This window comes from Salmo trutta, chromosome 11 (genome assembly GCF_901001165.1).
Source record: "Salmo trutta chromosome 11, fSalTru1.1, whole genome shotgun sequence".
NCBI classification, from domain to species: Eukaryota; Metazoa; Chordata; class Actinopteri; order Salmoniformes; family Salmonidae; genus Salmo; species Salmo trutta.
In genome coordinates, this window is record NC_042967.1 from 14228013 (window position 1) to 14248692 (window position 20680).

Consider the following 20680-nt stretch of genomic DNA (forward strand, 5'->3'; position numbering starts at 1 on the left):
GCTACCCACTGGACATAGGTGTAAGTTATGGCAATTGTATTTGCTTATAAAAATGCTTTGATTATATTTGCATTAAAGAACAAAGTACAGATGAAAGAAACCATGGAAACCATTACAATTGATCCACTAATTGGTACCAGGTGGCAAAAACATCAAATGCAAAACAGCAACAGCCAGCGGTGACAGCTTCCGCCTGAAGACAGCTTCGACACCGGATATTTGTAAACAGTAGCCAAGTCATATCGATGAACAACTTTAGTCATTTGAATTCATACTTTATTACCACGTGCCTAGGCTATAATTATGCAACCACCTCCCACAAAGTTGACGTAACGATGTGGCCACTCTATGACGCGTGTTGTTGATACGGAGCTGTACCGTCGCGGCGCTAGAGAGTGGATTGCATTAAATGACATTGTTGTTCGATGTGGAGGCAGGCAGCATACCTATGTTGGATAGTAGGTTGTAAATAGCTTAGTGGATATAACGTGCTTGTGGGCACATTATTTAGCGTCCAATCATCGCTCATTCTGAAATATCTGACGACCGATGAACGAGGACTCGTCGGCGGCACCGATATCCACCTGACAGCGGTTACAACACAGATGATAAACAACAAAGACCGAACCGAAGTGTCGCTCTCAGATCCATCCCTACAGAAATCTGTCATATTCGGTTGTTTTATGCGAAAACCGCTTTTGCCAACTAGTAATTGAGTTCCACTGAATGTATTGCACACATTTTTTTGCATATTTGGCGTGCACGGCTGGAATCCAATCACCTTCTCGCACGCGGCTGTGCATGGAAGTTTGGGGAGCGTATTTTATTTTTGCGTGTTTTTAGCGAATAAATAGGGCCTTTATGCTGTCATAGTTCTATACCTACACTGCAACCAAGTTGTCCTTGTCCAATTGTACGTGTTATTCGGTGGACCGGCATCGAGCCTCAGCCACTGGACAGACCGAACCAGCATTCCAGTTCATTTGACAGGCACCGCCTGAATCAGCTGGATTTGATGTGCTTTTAGAATCAACTGGACGAAGATGTGGGTGCACCCTGAAGAGGTGTTGCAGGCGGGTGCGTTGTGGATAACCGAGCGAGCAAATCCCTATTTCATCCTCCAGAAACGCAAGGGCCACGGGGACGGCAGAGGAGGACTAGCGGGTGAGATTACATATAACTGTCTCTCTCTCTGTCTCTAAATCATGGGTTATTTTAGCCAAGCATAGCTCAACTCCACGAATGTTCTATCGTCGAGTTCAGATATACTTGGCTAGGATAATTTAACGCTATTACAGCTGTGATGCAAGCAGTGCCAAGCCAAATTATTGTCCCCTGGCCGGGTTTCTCGCTTGGTTTGGGAGATTATTCATGCCTCTCAGATGTTTAGTGATGGAGAGAAGATTGCATGTGTAGTGAGGGAAAGGGGTCGGTCACTCGGGTGACAATGGCATGAGGGGATGTAGACCTGTATGAATGGACACGTGACCCTAATAGCCCCTACTTCTATATTTTATTTATTTAACTAGCCATGTCAGTTAATAACAAATTCTTATTTTACAATGATGGCCTACCCCGGCCAAACCCACCCCTAACCCGGATGACGCTGGGCCAATTGTGCGCCGCCCTGTGAGACTCCCGATCACGGCCGGTTGTGATACAGCCCGGGATCGAACCAGGGTCTGTAGTGACACCGCTAGCATTGAGATGCAGTGCCTTAGGCCGCTGTGCCACTCGGGCGCTACTATAACTAGACAAATGCAGGGGTGTTTTTTTATCTGAATGAGGTTTTAGGCTCAGAATAGTCATAGGGCCATTGTACGTTTATGGACCTACCCCCATAGAACTACATACAATGGAGCTAGTGGGCATTCAGCAGCTAATGTACCCTATTGATCAGCATCCCAAGATCTGGGCTATTTGTGTAGGCCTTGTACTTTAGGTGATCCTGGAAAATTGTAACTAATATATTGCAAAGAGTAAGCCTTCTATATACCCTTTAAACCATTAACAAAACAAGGAAAGAAATGCATAGATTTGTTAAATAGATAATCATTGACTGGGTTTAGTTCACTCCAATTGTAATCTCATTAGGCTACTAGCTAGCTAACATAAGGCTGGACACATCTCAACCTGGCAGGGAAGACAAATTCCAGCACTTGGGACTGTTAAAAAGCTCCAATAAATGGAAATGAACCTGTGATTGATTAGAGCCCAGCACGCTCGGGGAATGTTAAAATGGCTGGCGACGTGTCATTCCCCGTACTGAATTTTGAATGCCACCGAGACAACCCATACACAAGGAGACACGCAGAGCAAAGGCACACTCTTTCTTTCTGGCAGGAGTAGTACATGCTGAATCATCTCTCCCTCTCCTTTCTCTACTCCTCTCCTCTATTCCTCTTCTACTTCACTCACTCCATCCAAATTAGTCCACAGTCACTAGGAGGACTGCTACATCAGGGAGGAGCAATCATTTTAAGGACCATAGGTGGTGGTGACTGTCTGCATCTGAAATGGTGCACTATTTCCTATGTAGTGCACTACTTTTGACCAGGGCTCATGGGGATCTGGTCAAAGGTAGTGCATTATGTAGGGCATAGGGTGCCATCCCATTCAGGCTGACCTGGATTCAGTCTGTCTGTTTAATTCATCGCAACTCTGACAATCCAAAAAGATGAAAATGGGTTACGAATGATGCTACCTTGTTTAAAAAAAAAAAAAAAAAAGGATGTAACATGATCAGTTGAGAAGTCAGTCAGGTTCATTATAGGTACAGTAGACTCAGTCCAAGTCTTTGACTGAGCCATAGAGATGACTCTGCATGGATATATCTATAGCCCTCTCTATACAGTATCTATGTAGCCCTGCTTTGACTAGACTGGCCGTCGCAGTCATGGTGGGTCAGAGAGAGTTGAACTGTGTGCTGCTGTCCTCAGTGCCAGTCAGTCACTCCCTCTTCAGTGTCAGCCAGCCAGTAACATATGACAAGGGGAGCCAAAATGGCCTGCAAGTATCTCACTTCATTGGTCAACAAGACATTTCGCCGACATTTTACTGAAGGACGGAGCCATTATTTTTCCCGCATGCCAGCGACTGAAAGTTAGCCCCCGAACCAACACTCTGCCTCTCCCCTATTGTCTCGGGGCAGCGACACAAAGCGTGCGGTGGCGATATGTGATGATGTCATTGTTATGTGAATACTGAGCGGACCGTGTGGTGTGCCAGTTGGCCTGCTGAGGAGAGGAGCGAGCCCGGGCACAATGACTGGCACTGCCCAGTAAACACCCCCTTTCAGCGGGCAAAGAGAGCCAAGCGAGCACCTGGTCCTCCTGGGGCATATGGAAGGGCGCCAGGGCCAACGCTTTTTGATTTATAGCCATATTTATGAGGCTACTTGATATGAGGAAAAGTCAACATGATCATTTTTTTGATTTATAGAGACTGAGAAACAGAAAAAATAGTACAGTTTCATTACAGATGACTAGTTCCCCTAAAATCAATCTTAAGTCATAAGATTTGAAAAAATGTCAAGCTTCAATTGTGGAATGTTGGTGATGATAATTTGGTAGGTGCTTATATTTGTTCTATTTCCCACTTGTACAATTGTGTATTAATACGCATGTGAATTGGAAATGTTTGTTTTTGCATATCCCCACTCTCCTTGAGACCCTCGGAGAGTGGTGTCTCTGCCAGGGTCTGCCATTATCTACAGCGACGCTGGAGCAATTTGGGTTAAGTGCTTTGCTCAAGGGCACATGGGCAGATCTTTCACGTTGTCGGTTCGGGAGTTAGAACTAGCGACCATTCGGGTACTGGTCCAATGCTCTAACCGCTAGGCTACCTTACACCCCAAATGGTGGATTGTAGCTTATTCACCATATACTTTCAATGCAAAAATGACACTATCCAAGGGACAATAAGCTAACCTATATTACCTAACATTTCACAATAGAGTGACATTTTGGAGTTGTTATGACCTGAAACTACTAGGCCTACATGTGTTGGGTGACGAACATCACGAACACATGATGACATCGCCCTCAATAGACACTTGGACTAGACTTCTAACCATCGACCTCTTTAACCATCGACCATAACCCACACAATCATCTGCTGCTTTACGTCACCTATCTATCTTATCTGGTGACCTCTGACCTGGAGGTACACATTGAGGCTTGGGAAAGAAAAGGAATAACACTACAGCTGTGTTACAGGGGGTTAGGTTAGAGAAACATGACTTAAAATAACATGTATGGTGTTACTTCGTATCAGGTTCTTGTTATTTGAAACAATATTGATTCTCAGCCAGTGGGGTGATAAGGCGCTGTGTCAGTACTTGGGAGAATATAGACCAGTGTTTCCGCTGTAGTCATTTTGCTGTGGCGCTGCTCCACAGCAAAATCATTACCGCCACGTCCCCAAAAAATATGGAACATGAAAAAATATTTCTGCCGACGCTAGAACAGTCCACATTTACTTTTCCTCTGCAAACAAACAAGTCACGAATAGAAAAATCAGGTAACCCCATAGTAGAATAGTTTATTTTATAGTTGGCTTGTTTTTGTGTGTTCTATGCAAGATAAATATTATTCTTGTGGCACGTTCAAGTTACAAGTGCCATAAGGAGGGAAACATGCATTCTGAAAAGCAGTCGATGCATGCATATTTCCCTGTGGCTCAGTTGGTAGAGCATGATGTTTGCAACGCCAGCATGGTGTGTGCAACGCCAGGGTTGTGGGTTCGATTCCCACGGGCGGCCAGTACAAAAACAAAATGCATGAAATTAAATGTATGCATTCACTACTGTAAGTCGCTCTGGATAAGAGCGTCTGCTAAATGACTAAAATGTTAATGTAACTCCTAAATATGCACAAACTGCACCAGGCAGTTTTTAGTGCATTGGGGGGATTTGGGATAAATGTAACACTGGTCAATTGTAGGATAACTTTGAGGTAAAACACCACCCTACCTCAAGTACAGGCAGGGGGTGTGTTACCCCGGGTGACTAGTTAGCCTAACAGGTAGCCAGCTCTACATTATATTCACTGTGTTTATGCATAATAACTAGTTAAAATAATTGGCTAATGATTAGCCCAACAGGGTAACTGCAGATAGGTAGTCCCATGCTTCAGCCTATTTATTTGCTCTTCTCTGCATCAGTTTGGCTACAGATGTTTATTGCTAATAGCATACCTAATAATATGGACCATGCATAGACTATATGCATTGTCCAATATGTTGAAATATTTTTTTTCAAAATAATTTTACAAATGTGTTATTGTGCTCATTTCTGGAGGTGGAAATTATATTTTAGATGGTGTCAGCATAACTGTATTTTTGTTCATTTTTGGAGTAGAAAGTCATTTTTTAATAAGTCACCAGTACTGAGCTTTTCAGTCCTCCATAAAAATGATCTGTCAGGGAACCCAGACCCCCAAAGCAAGGGTGGGGAGGGACCCTTCCTTCAATCCCCATCGCAACTTCCCCTCCACTGCTATACATTTTTCCAGTTGAAACACTGAAATGGACCCAACAGAAAGCAGGATGGAGACCGATTTGCTTTTGCTCAAAGATGTTTTTTTCCCCCCAAAAAAGTAGAAACTAGCCGTCTCAGCTAAACAGAGAATGGAGCTTTGCTTTGCTAAGTAACAATAGGCAGCCCAGCTTTTGACCTTGTTTCCTGGCTTCTCCAATCTATAAAAAGTCCAAAACATCACATGATGCTGGTCTGTTCTCCAGTCTACTGTATGTAGACTTGGGCTCGTTTCTTTCCATCCCCCCCACAACAAAGGAAGCATTTCTCATCATTGGAGCTTAGTTTCTGTACATCTTGTTTTTCTTTGGTCGTGTGTGTGTTAGTTACGTGGGGGGTGTTGAAAGTACAATCACATGTATAGGAACGTATAGTCACAGACAATTGTGTGGTTTCCCAAAGTTCATGTTATGGATTAAAGGGTCAACACTAGGCTATAGGTCTGGGGTCCGTCTTCTCTTCACCATATACTGAACAGTACAGAACCTCATCTTAACTCTTATTATAGCATGGTGTAGGATCATGTGTTCTGAGGGGGAAAGTAGCCCTCTGATCAAAACAAATAATATTGTCACGATGATGTAGGGTGCACTAATTCATTCTTCATAAAATACCATTCATACTAATCCTCTCCATTGCTGTTGATCTCTAACTGTGTAGATGATTTGGAGTGAGCGGTTTGAGCTGTAGGTTGCATGCAGTCGTAGAAGTCACAGGATATTATGGGTGTCATCCTTCAATGGGTCTCACTCGTCAGTGGTCTCTTTTGTTGTGCTTGACACCTGTGCCTCCTGTGTTAACTCCTAACACACATCCCCGCAACACTGCCGGGTTCAGGTCACGACCTGCCTGTCCAACTGAGAGGTGCTTCACAGGTATTTGTTCAGTGTTCTGCAACTCCATGTCTTGAGGTAACCCCCATGGTTGCACATTTTGTTCCAGCCCAGCACAAGCACACTCAATGCAACTAGTCTACTCATATTTGAATGTGGTGTTAGTGCTGGGCTAGACCAAAAATGTGCAACCCTGGGGGTGCAGAACTGGACTTAACACTGTTCAACAGAAACAACCGTTTGAAGTTTGAAACTGAAAATGTCCTTTTTGTGCCCACAACATGTTTGTCAGAAAGGCCCAGATCCTGTATCCTTGCATTAGCCAGCCCCAAGTAACAACAACAGCTTCGGTGTCTGTGCTAACCCTTTGAAATGGAGGCTAATACACAAACCTTTTGCATATCGGCCAAGCTATTCTGTTCTCTCCCATCTAGTTTATTTTCTGTTTCCCTGTGATTTCGTACTGTAGCTCTGTTTTTGTTCTGCGTTGTCATTGCAGTTAACACTTAAAACAAATAAATATTAGAACTGTACAGTAACTTTATCAATGGTGACTAATGTGAAGATACAGTTGAAAGTTTGTTTTGTTCACGGTGAGAGCAACTACAGGTATAGGCCTAGTTCAGATGGGAAATCTCAAGCCCTTACACCTGTCAGAACCGACTGCCATATTGTTTACAACCATCCAGTGTGAAACCTGAATTGCCCTTACTGCCTCTTAAAGGCCCACTCTGTGATATTTACAGCCATTTTGTATCATATTCAGTTAATGCTATATTAATTATCTATTTGCCTTTAATCATTATTTAACCACTTCTCATTGAATTTGTCCTAACCTTTTATTGCACCCTGCATAGGATTAAAAGGGAGAGAACAGGAGAGAGGAGAATAGAGGGAGGGAGTGACAGGGAAAGAGAAATGGAGCCCCAGAGATGTAATTGTATTCAGATTGTCTTCATTAGAACAGCTAGTGGAGATGAGTGGTGTCCCAGAAGTTCTCCAGCAGACATTATGTTTGGAGGGAAGAATATCATCCAGACTGGCTGTTTTGGTTTCTCTTGCTCCATTTCTGCATGTCTGTCTCTCTCTCTGTCCCCCTCTCTCCCCCATATCGCTCTTTTCATCTATCTAGGGCTGTGTGACTCATAGAATTGTATGCGTCTGATGCGCCACTGGCAGAAAGCTGTCGTGGCAATGGTAAAATTCCCAACCGGGAATAAAGTTTCGGGGCGACTGTGGAATATGGCAGTCAAAAAGCTTCTTTCTATCAAAGGTTGAGTTTGCTGGAAAAGGAGTGTCATTTCCACTCAAACTTTGATGACAACATGTTAGTGTAGACCCCAAGGCATAAAAAAACGAGACTTATCATTATTCACAACAAAAGCCTTTCAGCAAGACGAGCGTGTTCATCACTTCAGATGTTTTTCCTTCACTCTATTTTTTTAGGAATTGTGGTACCAGTTTCTTCTGATTTTATGATCTTGTGGTTTACAATAGACAGTAGCTAGACACTAGTCATGTATTATTACTGTATCAGAGATAAGAAGCATTGGAGTAATAAAACAACTCTTTAAAAGAGAAGTTATTGGCTTCTTTCAGCTGTCATGAGTCCATAATCTGTCCATCTATCTCTCCACTTCCCTTGTTCATTAGATTATAGGGGATTCGTCCCGTGTTGGTTAGATTATAGGGGATTCATCCCGTGTTCGTTAGATTATAGGGGATTCGTCCCGTGTTCGTTAGATTATAGGGGATTCGTCCCGTGTTGGTTAGATTATAGGGGATTCATCCCGTGTTCGTTAGATTATAGGGGATTCGTCCCGTGTTCGTTAGATTATAGGGGATTCGTCCCGTGTTCGTTAGATTATAGGGGATTCGTCCCGTGTTTGTTAGATTATAGGGGATTCGTCCCGTGTTCGTTAGATTATAGGGGATTCGTCCCGTGTTTGTTAGATTATAGGGGATTCGTCCCGTGTTCGTTAGATTATAGGGGATTCGTCCCGTGTTCGTTAGATTATAGGGGATTCGTCCCGTGTTCGTTAGATTATAGGGGATTCGTCCCGTGTTCGTTAGATTATAGGGGATTCGTTCTTTTTATTCCAGGTGACTTTACTCTCACCTTCTTCTCTCCGCATCGATCTGTCACATGGGAAATCTGAACTCTGTGCCATCTGCCCATACAAGAACATTGATACCAGATTCACACATTAGTGCCAACCTGAACCGTACTGTGCTGGCTGGGATATTTTTGTTCACTTTGTCTTTTCCAGCACAGTTCCAGCAACTAGGGTGGATGTGTAACCAGGCCAGCCCAGACCCCATCCACTAAATGTCTCGGAGTAGGTGTGCTGATCTAAGATCAGGTCCCCACCTGTCCATTTAGATCGTAATTAGATCCGTTTATAAGGCGAAACCGATCTGAGTTCAGCACTCCTACTCTGAGATGCTTTGTAGATACGGGCACAGCCCTGCTTTGTGTGGCTCGGTTTGGTCCTATAATATAAATTGGGCATGGAGCAGTTAGGACAGGAAAGCCACAGCTGCCCGTCAGCCCTAAATACCCTGTCCTCCTCCCTCTATTTCATAAGTGGTGATCTCATAGCCGGAGGGCTCCATCAAGGGCCTTTCGAGGAGAGCATAAGTGGTCTAACAAGGGTTAATGTACCAGAGCGGTCTGCTGTCTCACATGGTGGAGGGGTGGGTGCTTTGTTACGTGTCCGAAATGGGCTAAAACAGAAACTCTTTTGTTGGGTTTTGCTTTGAAGTAATTTTTTAGGGGGAGGATTCATGACTTGTTTGTATTTGCTTTTAAGTTCTTGGCTCACTTACAGGTTTTATTTTCCATCCTCAAGACAATCAATGCATTATCTATTCAATGTCCAAACAATGTTGTATACACGATCATGATATTCCCACAGTGTCTCCCTCCCTAACCCACGGTATTCCCTGCTCCTCCCACCGCAGGTCTGTTGGTGGGAACACTGGACGTGGTGCTGGACTCCAGTGCTCGAGTGGCCCCCTACAGAATCCTTTACCAGACACCTGACTCCCTAATCTACTGGATCATTGCGCATGGTGTGTACTGTGTGTCTGTGTAGTTCTCGCTCTTTCTTTCTCTCCCCCCCTCCCCCTCACACAAGGCCCTCTCTTCCTGCACCATGTTCTCACTTCCTGCTAATGCCAAGCATCACGTCATGGCCCACTGCTCTTAAAGGGCTAGACTGGGGGGAAACGGATACCAGGAATGGGAATCGATGGTGATTCGCTCAAAATATGAGGGGCTGTCATGCTGTTTTTAGTTAATTAGCTAGCATGGTAAATCTTACATTACAGCTGCTGACTTCATCCGTTAACACTCTCTTTGCATGTCAAAGGGTTAACCACCCTAATGTCCTATATGGAAAAGCTAAACGCTTAACTCAGGGCTGTAAATGTACGACACTGACACGATCTCAACCGAATGGGCTATCTCATCACACCTCTTTTGGCTAATTACACTGGTTTGTGACATCACAGAAACCCCAATCTTAATCTGCCTCTTTCCTTGAGCAGTTATATCACACAAATAATGTATTACTCTGGAGGAGCCATAATGCAGTCACACGGACCCAACGTGACAAGCGGACGGGAAAGGAAGGAGTTCTTTTTAAAGAGGGATCATTGTGGAAGTAAGAGGCTGCAGAAGTGTCCCGTCATCAGAGAACTATACTCCCCAGACGTAATGAACAATGGCTCTGTTTTTAAATGAACGTCGAGAGCGGAGAGGCACACTGCAACGGTTTTGACTATGACTCTTGAGTTTAGTTTTAGTTAGGGGGTCACGGGTGCCAGGTAGGTCATGCCTACCGGTAATGTTTTGATTTCTCCTTTTTGTTTGTGAGTCAGTCTCATCTGTCAGACATATAGTCTGGACCAATACAAAAGACTGATGACAAAGTCGGTATTAGAATGTAAACTTTTCCTAAGTCCTTATAACATTGATAGAAATAACATTGTTATTTTGCATTGTATTACCCAAAATGAAATGATCACGGAAATAATAAGATCAAAACACAAATTGCATCACAACAATTTGACTTTTCTAGTCACAAAACAAGTTGACTTAGGAAAGTCCTGCACACACACAGCATCCATGATACAGTAGAAAGGTCTGTAGCTCATCTGTCTTTATGGGGGGAAGACAGAGGTGGTGGATCGAAAGGTCTGTGTTGTGTTGGAGGACTTTGAATAGTGTGTGACTACGCGTATGTTTATTTGCCTTAGTGAGTGCTCCCATATGGAAAAAGGAGTACGGGAAAGAAACAGGAGAGCAGACCCTTTACCTCTCTGAAATGGAAGCCCAGAAAAGACTCCTGAGGGCTAGCCTTGGAATGGCAACCACTCCCCCCTCCCCTCCCTATCCACCCATCCTCCAGCACAGAGGGAGAGTGGAGCAGTCTGTCTGCCAGACGTCATCACTAGCTAAGAGATGAGCAGCAGTGGGCTACTTACAGGGGAGATGGATGACGGATGAGGCCTCTAACGATAGTGGACACTGCACTGAGGTTTCTGGGCTAGCAGGCTCTGCCTTGACTGGCTCTCAGATTTCACGAGTGCTAAGTAGCTGCTAACAAGTAGCCACAGTAGCACCAATAGGGATTTGCCTGCCAATACTATTCAAAATTCTCCCTGAATTTAAGGTGTGCTGTATTGCAGGGCATTATTATTTCACCTTTTTAAGTAGGATCGTAACATATCTGACGCTAATTAGCCAATAGCGCTCTAGCCATGAGCTCATCGCCATATTTGTGGTAGTAAATCAAGGCCGAGGAGACGGGATGGCCAAGTAATGTCAGTGGCTGGGCTGTCTAGATTTAATCAAACTTTATTTATATAGCATATGCATCCTTAGAGGATGCATTTTAAAGTGCTTAACAAATAAAATAAAAGGTGAGAAAGATGAAAACAGTTTTCTATACAAATAACTAAGACAATAAAAATGGAGACAACTTAAAATAGTAAAATAACAGTACACATGAGACTAATGCATTACAATAAATGAGATTATATATGGGAATATGGTTAAAAAGAACCCTAAGTTAAAGCATGTCTAGAGACTGTTCTAAAGGCCAGGGCCATAGTGGCTGAAGGCAGCCTCACCAAACGTTGTGGTTCTGAGTGACCTTTGGAACAGCTAAAAGGCCAGTGATAGAGGATCTGAGGGACAACCTGGCACATATGCTTCTAAGATATCAGACATGTATTCAGGTGAAAACCCACGTAGTGCTTTAAAAATCAATAAAGCAATTTTAAAATCCACTCTAAAACGAACAGGCAACCAATGCAGTGACTTTAAAATAGGTGGAGTGTGTGTGTGTGCTCCTGGTCTTTGTAAGCACACGTGCTGCTGCATTCTGAATTAATTAAAGCTGGCCAATGTTTTTTTTTTTTGAGGGGGGAGACCAGTGCATTGCAATAATCAAGCCCGGCAGTAATAAAAACATATTAGTCAGTGTGGGCTTGACAGAGGAATAGTCACACTTTGACAATATTTCTAAGGTAATTAAAAAGCTGATTTGGTCACATTTCTGATGTGGGCCTTCACAGCGTTGGGCCAGTAAACGAAAGGTTGCTAGATTGAATCCCCGAGCTAAAAATCAGTTGTTAACCCACTGTTGCTAGGCCGTCATTGTACATAAGAATTTGCCTGGTTAAATTTTTTTTATATATATATAAAATAAATAAATAAAATTAAAAAAAATGTTACAAGTTCAGTCCAAAATCACACCTAGGATTATAGCCCGGTGGATTGTATCTAGTCGTCTTCATTAGCCGTCTGAACAGCTTGTTACTGCTGTCTGTACTGTCTTTCCTCTCATCTGTCTGTCACTGGTCCTGAATCATGTACTTCCATACTACTTAGTATGCCAGAAGAGTAGGTTAGGATTCCAAGTATGCTAAACATGTTCAATTTGCATACAATTGTAAGAATGATGAACAGCGTCTCAGACGACATGCTGTAATGTCTCAAAGAAAATGAGGAATGGGTGAAACTCCATGCCTCCACATTCTCCTGGGAGCCTCTTGTAATCATGTTCCCTGATGCACCCCTGTCTACTCCTCCTCCGTCTCTTCTCCCCTCCCTCGTTCCGTAGGGTGCTCCCGTAAGGAGATCACAGAGCACTGGGAGTGGCTGGAGCAGAACCTCCTGCAGACGCTGTCCATCTTCGAGAACGAGAATGACATCACTACCTTTGTCAAGGGCAAAGTTCAGGTACTGTTTAGTGTATATATGAGTCACTTAGCAGATGCTTGTCTCTAAAGAAACAGTATGGACATCTCTGGGATTTGGAAGGTTGGTTGTGTTTTGTGTTTTTAGAGGGGATGCATGGTGGGGTTTGTGGAATTTCACATATCTTTGTAATGGTGTTTGACAATAATAATGGTGGTTGTCAGCAATTCATTTTGACCGTTTTGGACATTGAAACGTATGACGTTTGCCTGTGCAATGTTTGTCATGCCAGGTGTAATATGTAGCATGTAATATGTAGTCTAGTTTGACTACTAGCATGTAGTCAAACCAGTTGTCAAAATAACTCCTGCCAGGGGCAAAATAACGAAGCCCGGCTATGTTCACTATTGTAACCTAAAAACAGGTCCAGCTACTGACACAGCCTCTAAATCAGGTTCTGTATTTATCTGTATGGAGATAGACGTTCTTACTCAATGAATACATTACAAAAGCTAGCCAGATAAGATTTATTTTGTTCTTTCACTTTGTCTGCCACTCGCTATCTCTATTTTAAAATGAATTGTTGAACTTTTTATTGATTGTCTCAAAGTCCTTCACTCCCTCTATTTCTCTCTTGCTCCAGGGTATTATCGCCGAGTACAACAAGAACCAGGACGTGAAGGAGGACGATGACACTGACAAGTTCAAGGAGGCCATCTGTACGTACCGTAAGCTGTTTGGCATGCCTGAAGAGGAGAAGCTGGTCAACTACTACTCCTGTAGCTACTGGAAGGGCCGTGTGCCCCGGCAGGGCTGGCTCTACCTCAGCATCAACCACATCTGCTTCTACTCTTACCTGCTGGGGAAAGAAGGTAGGGACCACTGGCATGCTGGCACAGGTACACACACCACTGCATAACTGGTTAGTACTATATACCAATTATGCATAGCTTTTGAAGACCCTTCAGAAGTCCCAAAAATAGTACAACCCCTTGATATTTTTCTGGGTGGATACAATGTATTTTTTTAAGATGAAGTGATGTATATTTCAAACGATCAGCTTTTATGCAACCCAAAAATGAATAAAGGCAACCATCTCTCTTCAATCTATCTTTCTCTCTCTCCGTCTCTCTCGCCCCCTTTCTTCCCCCCCCTCAGCCAAGCTGGTGATCCGCTGGGCCGACATCACCCAGCTGGAGAAAAGCGCCACGCTCCTCCTCCCCGATGCAGTCAAGGTGAGCACGCGGGTGGCCGAGCACGTCTTCTCGGTCTTCCTCAACATCAACGAGACCTTCAAGCTGATGGAGCAACTGGCCAACATCGCCATGAGACAGCTCCTTGACAACAAGGGCTTTGAGCAGGACCGCTCTCTGCCCAAACTCAAGAGGAAGACACCCAAAAAGGTGTCTGCCCTCAAGAGGTGAGGTTTGGTGGAGGGGGTTCTGGGAAGGTTTGGTGAGGCGGGATGTTGTAGTTGAGAGATTTTTGTTGGTCTCCCCTCAATAGGTTTGGTTGATAGTTGAGGACGATTGGTTTCTGGGGAGATGCAGTAGTTTAGTCATGATGTAGTCATTTATAATGCTGCACAAAAGTCTTTGCTGCCTGCGGGTGACCTATAACCATTCACAACCATTCCATGTGGTTGCATGGCATTGTACGTTTTACAGTTTAATAAACAATATACCAAGACTTAACTAAATGACTACATAAGACCACCAACAAACAAAAAAATGACTTCAGAGGAAAGAAATGTATAGTCTTGTTCCAACGTGCCTGAAGGAAAACCAGCTGAGGTGGTTTAGTAGTATATTAAAACTGGCTTCCTTTCTAGTAGTTTGGCTCACAGCCACTTTTGCATTTTTTAAAACTACATCACGACTTTGTCATAATCCTTTTAGGTACAGCTGAACTTTTACTGGCGCTATTAACTTGAACACCCAAGCTTGTGTCATTAGCCCAAGACTTTTAAATGTATTTCCCTCAAGACAGATTCCAACTCTCTAACCACTACCCATACTGTTGCCCCATCTGGATGTCGTCTATTGTAGTAGCAACTGTTGCCCCATCTAGATGTCTTCTATTGTAGTAGTAACTGTTGCCCCATCTCAATGTCTTCTATTGTAGTAGCAACTGTTGCCCCATCTAGATGTCTTCTATTGTAGTAGCAACTGTTGCCCCATCTAGATGTCTTCTATTGTAGTAGTAACTGTTGCCCCATCTAGATGTCGTCTATTGTAGTAGTAACTGTTGCCCCATCTAGATGTCGTCTATTGTAGTAGCAACTGTTGCCCCATCTAGATGTCGTCTATTGTAGTAGCAACTGTTGCCCCATCTAGATGTCTTCTATTGTAGTAGCAACTGTTGCCCCATCTAGATGGCGTCTATTGTAGTAGCAACTGTTGCCCCATCTAGATGGCGTCTATTGTAGTAGCAACTGTTGCCCCATCTAGATGGCGTCTATTGTAGTAGCAACTGTTGCCCCATCTAGATGGCGTCTATTGTAGTAGCAACTGTTGCCCCATCTAGATGGCGTCTATTGTAGTAGTATTATACTGTCATACTTGGTTTCAAATTGCTCTTTCACTCCATTGACCTGATTTTTTTTTTTTTTTTTTTTTTTTTTTTTTTTTTTCCATACAAAGGAAAAAAAAACTTTTGAAATTGTTTTTGGGATGCATTTTAGGATACATGGGAAATATAAAACATTGGCCAAATGTATTTTAATGTGTGACATACATTTGTAAATGTATTTGGAATACATACATTTGTATGGAAATAGACTGTACAAAACATTAAGTATGCCTGCTCTTTCCATGATATAGACTGATGAAGTGGAGGAGAAAGGTTAAAGAAGGATTTTCAAGCCTTGAGGCAGTTGAGTCATGGATTGTGTATTTGTGCTATTCACAGGGTGAATGGGCAAGACAATAGATTTAAGTGCCTTTTGAACAGGGTATGGTAGTAGGTGCCAGGCGCACCGGTTTGTGTCAACTGCACCGACAGTTAGTCTCAATTTACTGCTACTATTTAAAGACAACCGATTATGTTCCGAATTAGATTCTTGACAGTCTCTAGACTAGACAATCTCTTGAACCTTGTCTCACCCAGGGACCTGGATGCCAGGGCTAAGAGCGAGCGTTACCGGGCCTTGTTCCGTCTGCCCAAGGATGAGAAGCTGGACGGACACACGGGTTGCACCCTTTGGACCCCCTTCAACAAGATGCACATCCTGGGCCAGATGTTTGTCTCCACTAACTACATCTGCTTCACTTCCAAGGAGGAGACCCTGTGCAGCCTCATCATCCCCCTAAGAGAGGTGAGTCTGGCTGGGTACAGACTCTGGTGATTGACCGTAGTCCTGGAGCTTAGTGTTGGCCCGGAGCAATAGTCTGCACTGACTGAAGCTCTCTGGGATTTCGGGTTGGTGACCGTTGAGCTAGACTTTTGTGACAATTTTGGATGATGCTACGACATAGGTCAATGTGGGACCACTATAGATTTTCCATCAGGAAAGAAAGGTTACCTTTGACAAGTTCTGCTGTGTGCTGCTGTAGGGGGTGTACTAGCAGGGCAGTAAGAAAGAGCAGCGGCCGGCTTAACACTCTGGTAGAGGGCTGTCACTCCCAATCTGCTTTAGTCACTGGCTGCCCCTCGCCCAGCCATTGCCTTGTCAATCAGGACCCCCCACCCTGTCACATCCTATCCCCATCAGCCATCTTAAACTACCAATCGCTGGCAGGGCAGAATGTGGATCGACTACTAATGTCTAGTGTTATGATGTGTGGCACTGAATCAATTCAGTCACCTCGTATGTGGGTTGAAATGGTGAAACCTATTGTGTGCTTGGTATGGTATGTTGGCCTTAGGCCAATATTCTCCTGTGCAATGACCAATGTGGTTAGATGGTAAAGTAAATCAATACACATGCGATGGGTTACTGTAATTCGTGTTCTACATCGAACACTTTCTCGTATGAAATAGGAGATTTATATCTTATGTTGCATCCTCATATCACTGACGTACTGTATCTTACGACTGACGTGTGACTGGCATATCTGTTGTCTGACTCAACCATTACTCAACCCTGCACCTTAGAGGCTGCTGCCCAGTATACATGGAATCACTGGTCACTTTAATAATGGAACACTAGTCACTTTAATAATGTTTACATACTGCTTTACTCATCTCTTATCTGTGTGTATGTGTGTGTGTGTGTGTGTGTGTGTGTGTGTGTGTGTGTATATATATGTATATTATTCTGTATTCAATTTACTAGTATTTTAGTCAATGCCACTCTGACATTGCTCGTGCTAATATTTATTTTTTCTTAACTCCATTCTTTTACTTTAGATTTGTGTGTATTGTTGTGAATTGTTAGATACTACTGCACTGTTGGAGCTAGGAACACAAGCATTTTGCTACACCTGCAATAACATCTGCTAAATATGTGTATGTGACCAATAACATTTGATTTATGACTGGCATATCTGTTGTCTGACATGACTGACATCTATTGTGACTGACATACCTGTTGTAACTGATAAATGAATGACATATCTGTTGTGACGGACCTCTGTGTCTCTGTCCCTCCCAGGTGACGATAGTGGAGAAGGCAGACAGCTCCAACTTTTTGCCCAGCCCAGTGTCCATCAGCACCAAGAACAGGATGACCTTCCTGTTCGCCAACCTCAAGGACCGGGACTTCCTGGTCCAGAGGATTTCTGACTTCCTGCAGCAGACCACCTCCAAGATCTACTTCGAGAGGGAGATCACCGGGAGTGTGAACAGCTCCGACGATGAGGTGAGGTCACATCTATGTCATTGTATATCTAGGATGTTGTACATAATTTAGGTCTATACTCTTCTACAACTGCTCCCCAAGTTTGCTGATAAGTCTCCCTCTACTCCAGGTCTTCAGTAGATACTTAGCATGATTATTATCACAGGTCTCTGATCAGCTCTTATCATAAAGCACACTGCATTAACTATCCTTACCCTGGACTTGTGCTGCTCTCCACCAGGTGTATTGTTAGTTTGGCATCTCATCTCAGAACAGTTGTTATGATAAACTCATGATAATTGACTGCATTAACAATCTACTAACTCTGATCCTGAATCTGTGTCTCTCTCCTTTAGGTGTACTCCCAGCAGGGCTCTCTCCTCTCCAGCAGTCCCCAGCGCAGCAGTCTGGGCTCAGAGGGCTCCTCCGAGGGTGAACGCCAGTTTAACCTCAACGACAACAGCGTGCCCACCGCCACCCAGGCCCTCATGACCATGTACCGCCGCCGCTCGCCGGAGGAGTTCAACCCCAAACTGGTACGGTCATTGAATGGTCACGAAATATGCAGTTCTGGTCACATGTTGGGGGGCTCCCGAGTGGCGCAGCGGTCTAAGGCACTGCATCTCAGTGCTAGAGGGGTCACTACAGACCCTGGTTCGATTCCAGGCTGTATCACAACCGGCTGTGACTGGGAGTCCCGTAGGGCAGCGCACAATTGGCCCAGCGTCATCCGGGTTAGGGTTTGGTCGGGGTAGGAATGTTATTGTAAATAAGAATTTGTTCTTAACTGACTTGCCTAGTTAAATAAATGTGGTCGAAAATGCTCTATTGCTATAGTAGAGAATTGGAATGATTGCACATGATGATTGATGGAACTGAACTGGGACTAAATTAATTGATTTGAGTTGAAAACATTTTATTTACAGTGACAAAATATTGTAACAAACTGTAATTGCGTGTATATACCTGCATGCTGAATAAGCCATTGGGAATGCAATATCTGCATGTAATAACCTGAGGCTTTTCCCAAGCCTCAAATCAAATTGTTTTGGTTGCGTGCACCTATTTAGCAGATGTTATTGCGGGTGTAGCGAAGTGCTTGTGATCCGAGCTCCAGCAGTGCGGTAATATCTAACAATACAAAATAAAGTTGCTTAGGAGCCAGAAACGGAGCGGGCCATGTCTATCGGTGCCATCAGTGTCTCAACCTTGATCTAAAACAATGCTTGGCTTGCAGTCAGTGTGTTCTGTTCCTGCTCTAACCTCCAGCTGGCTTTGCATTGCACAGTTCAAAGGCCTGCAGGGAAGTTGCTGATGTAGACCAATGGAGGGGGAGCGTGTGGAAAGTATATTAGATCTGAGTTAATTGAAGTAAATAAAGCCCTTATGAAATTCCTCAGAGACCTCTTGGGGAGTATTTGTGCTACGTACGTCTGTGTCGAAAGTTAGAAATATTGTTTAGGCTTTGAAGGCTCTCTGGCTCGTTACTTAATGAGGTGGTCATTTGTTTTGCCTCCTACGAACCATCCTGATCTCTCCAGCTCACATTCTGCGTGTATTGAAACGATGTAAGCGTACCAGATTAGGATGGTTCGTATGAGGCTAGTCATTTCATATTTCTTAGCTTTCTGCAGAGAAGTTGGGTTGTTGGTTCAGCTGTTACAAGGGTGTCTACTTTCTTTCTCTCGCTCTTTCTGTCCTTAAACATCCTTCTATAGTTCTAAGGGGAGCTTTACTGGCATGAAATATGTCTCTTGTGACATTGCTCTCTCTTTCTTTCTCTAACACGTGCAAGATTATTAACTGTCAAATTACATTTTTCCCCAGGCCAAGGAGTTCCTGAAGGAACAGGCGTGGAAGAACCACTTCACCGAGTACGGCCAGGGGGTGTGTATGTACCGTACAGAGAAGACCAAGGACCTGGTGCTTAAAGGCATCCCAGAGAACATGAGGGGAGAGCTGTGGCTGCTCTTCTCTGGTGAGGCCAACAGTGGCACGCGTTCTCACAGTCAGACGTGGGCACGAGCTCTCTCTCTCTCTCTCTCTCTCTCTCACTCTCACTCTCACTCTCACTCTCACTCTCACTCTCACTCTCACTCTCACTCTCACTCTCACTCTCACTCTCACTCTCACTCACACACACACACACACACAAACAATACACTCTCACAATACACTCTCACAATCACTGTACATATTCATTTGTATATTACATTATGCCCCCCGGTTCTTGACATTCATATACTCGACTTTCACTCATTCTGTATCTCCACAAGCCGTGCTGATACACACACTCAAAGACCACAGACAGTACTACGTGCTCACACACTCATACACCAACTGTAATCTGCATTCAGCATCGTGTGGTGGGACCACACATCTCATTACTATAGTTATTGTTACCACAGGATGAAAAACAACAGTAAAAACATCAGGTTTTAGGTTTTCTCAAACCCCCTTTTGTGGTATGAGCACAGAATGGTTCATCATCCAGGTGTATTAGAAGTATTGATAGTCAAATATTAGCTCTTCTTTCAGTGTACATATGGATTTGGGTAGCCTCATTAAACATGCATTAGCTTGGCCTTGGCAACGCATTCCATTCCTATCTCCTGCCTGAGCAGCAGTATCTTACTTTATCTAGCCTGTAACTGGGCTGCATGCTTCACGTCCACTGCTACAGCCTATTAGAGTGAGAGCACACATTCTGTAGTCTGCTTACTGTATGCCAAACTGAACACTGTCAGTCTGGTTTATCAGGCTTTACAAACACAGCAGCTTATGTAGGAGTTGTGTTAGAGACGTAGGCCGTAGCTGTGAAAGCTGACCTATATAAATAAACCCGAAGAACCAGTTGGCCTACAGGGAGAGTCCCTGCTAAGATCACCAAACAATGTTTTCTACTTCAGCCTCTTCTTCCTGGAGTAAATGCCTTGCAGCCACGCGACCGCACTAACAGTTAGCGATTATCTACCTGCTCTTTCCGTCCCCTAGTGACCTACTTATGGTACCTTCCGCAGTCGCCATGGCAGCCATACATCTGCACTTCCTGGAGGGACTGGTGTGTTTAGGTGTTAGCCTAGTGTCTCTGGCAAAGCTCGCTAGAGGTGCTTTTATGTGGGAGAAGATGCAGCATTTGAATGCAACCTCTATACTTGTCCCTCTACTCACTGTCACAGTGGGAACAGTTGATAAGCCTGCGTTTGACTGAGTGAGTTTGAGGGTGTTATGATTCAACAGACTATTACTAAGTGCACAGTCAGTGCTGCTTCCACAGCTGGGAGTACGGGAGGGGGAGGGCTATAAAGGCACTAAGGTTT

At 43.9% G+C, this 20680-nt stretch overlaps 1 protein-coding gene across 1 annotated transcript in view; it reads left to right on the top strand.

The window, feature by feature from the left end:
* Positions 1-378: 378 nt before the first annotated feature.
* Positions 379-20680, top strand: part of LOC115202254 (TBC1 domain family member 9) — a 30737-nt gene continuing 10435 nt past the window's right edge. The window contains exons 1-9 of the mRNA XM_029766269.1: positions 379-1164; positions 9334-9444; positions 12504-12622; positions 13224-13452; positions 13739-14000; positions 15689-15896; positions 17175-17381; positions 17717-17896; positions 19188-19338. Of these exons, the coding sequence (XP_029622129.1) occupies positions 1044-1164; positions 9334-9444; positions 12504-12622; positions 13224-13452; positions 13739-14000; positions 15689-15896; positions 17175-17381; positions 17717-17896; positions 19188-19338 (1588 nt within the window). The 5' untranslated portion in view covers positions 379-1043. The remainder of the gene's footprint in view (positions 1165-9333; positions 9445-12503; positions 12623-13223; positions 13453-13738; positions 14001-15688; positions 15897-17174; positions 17382-17716; positions 17897-19187; positions 19339-20680) is intronic.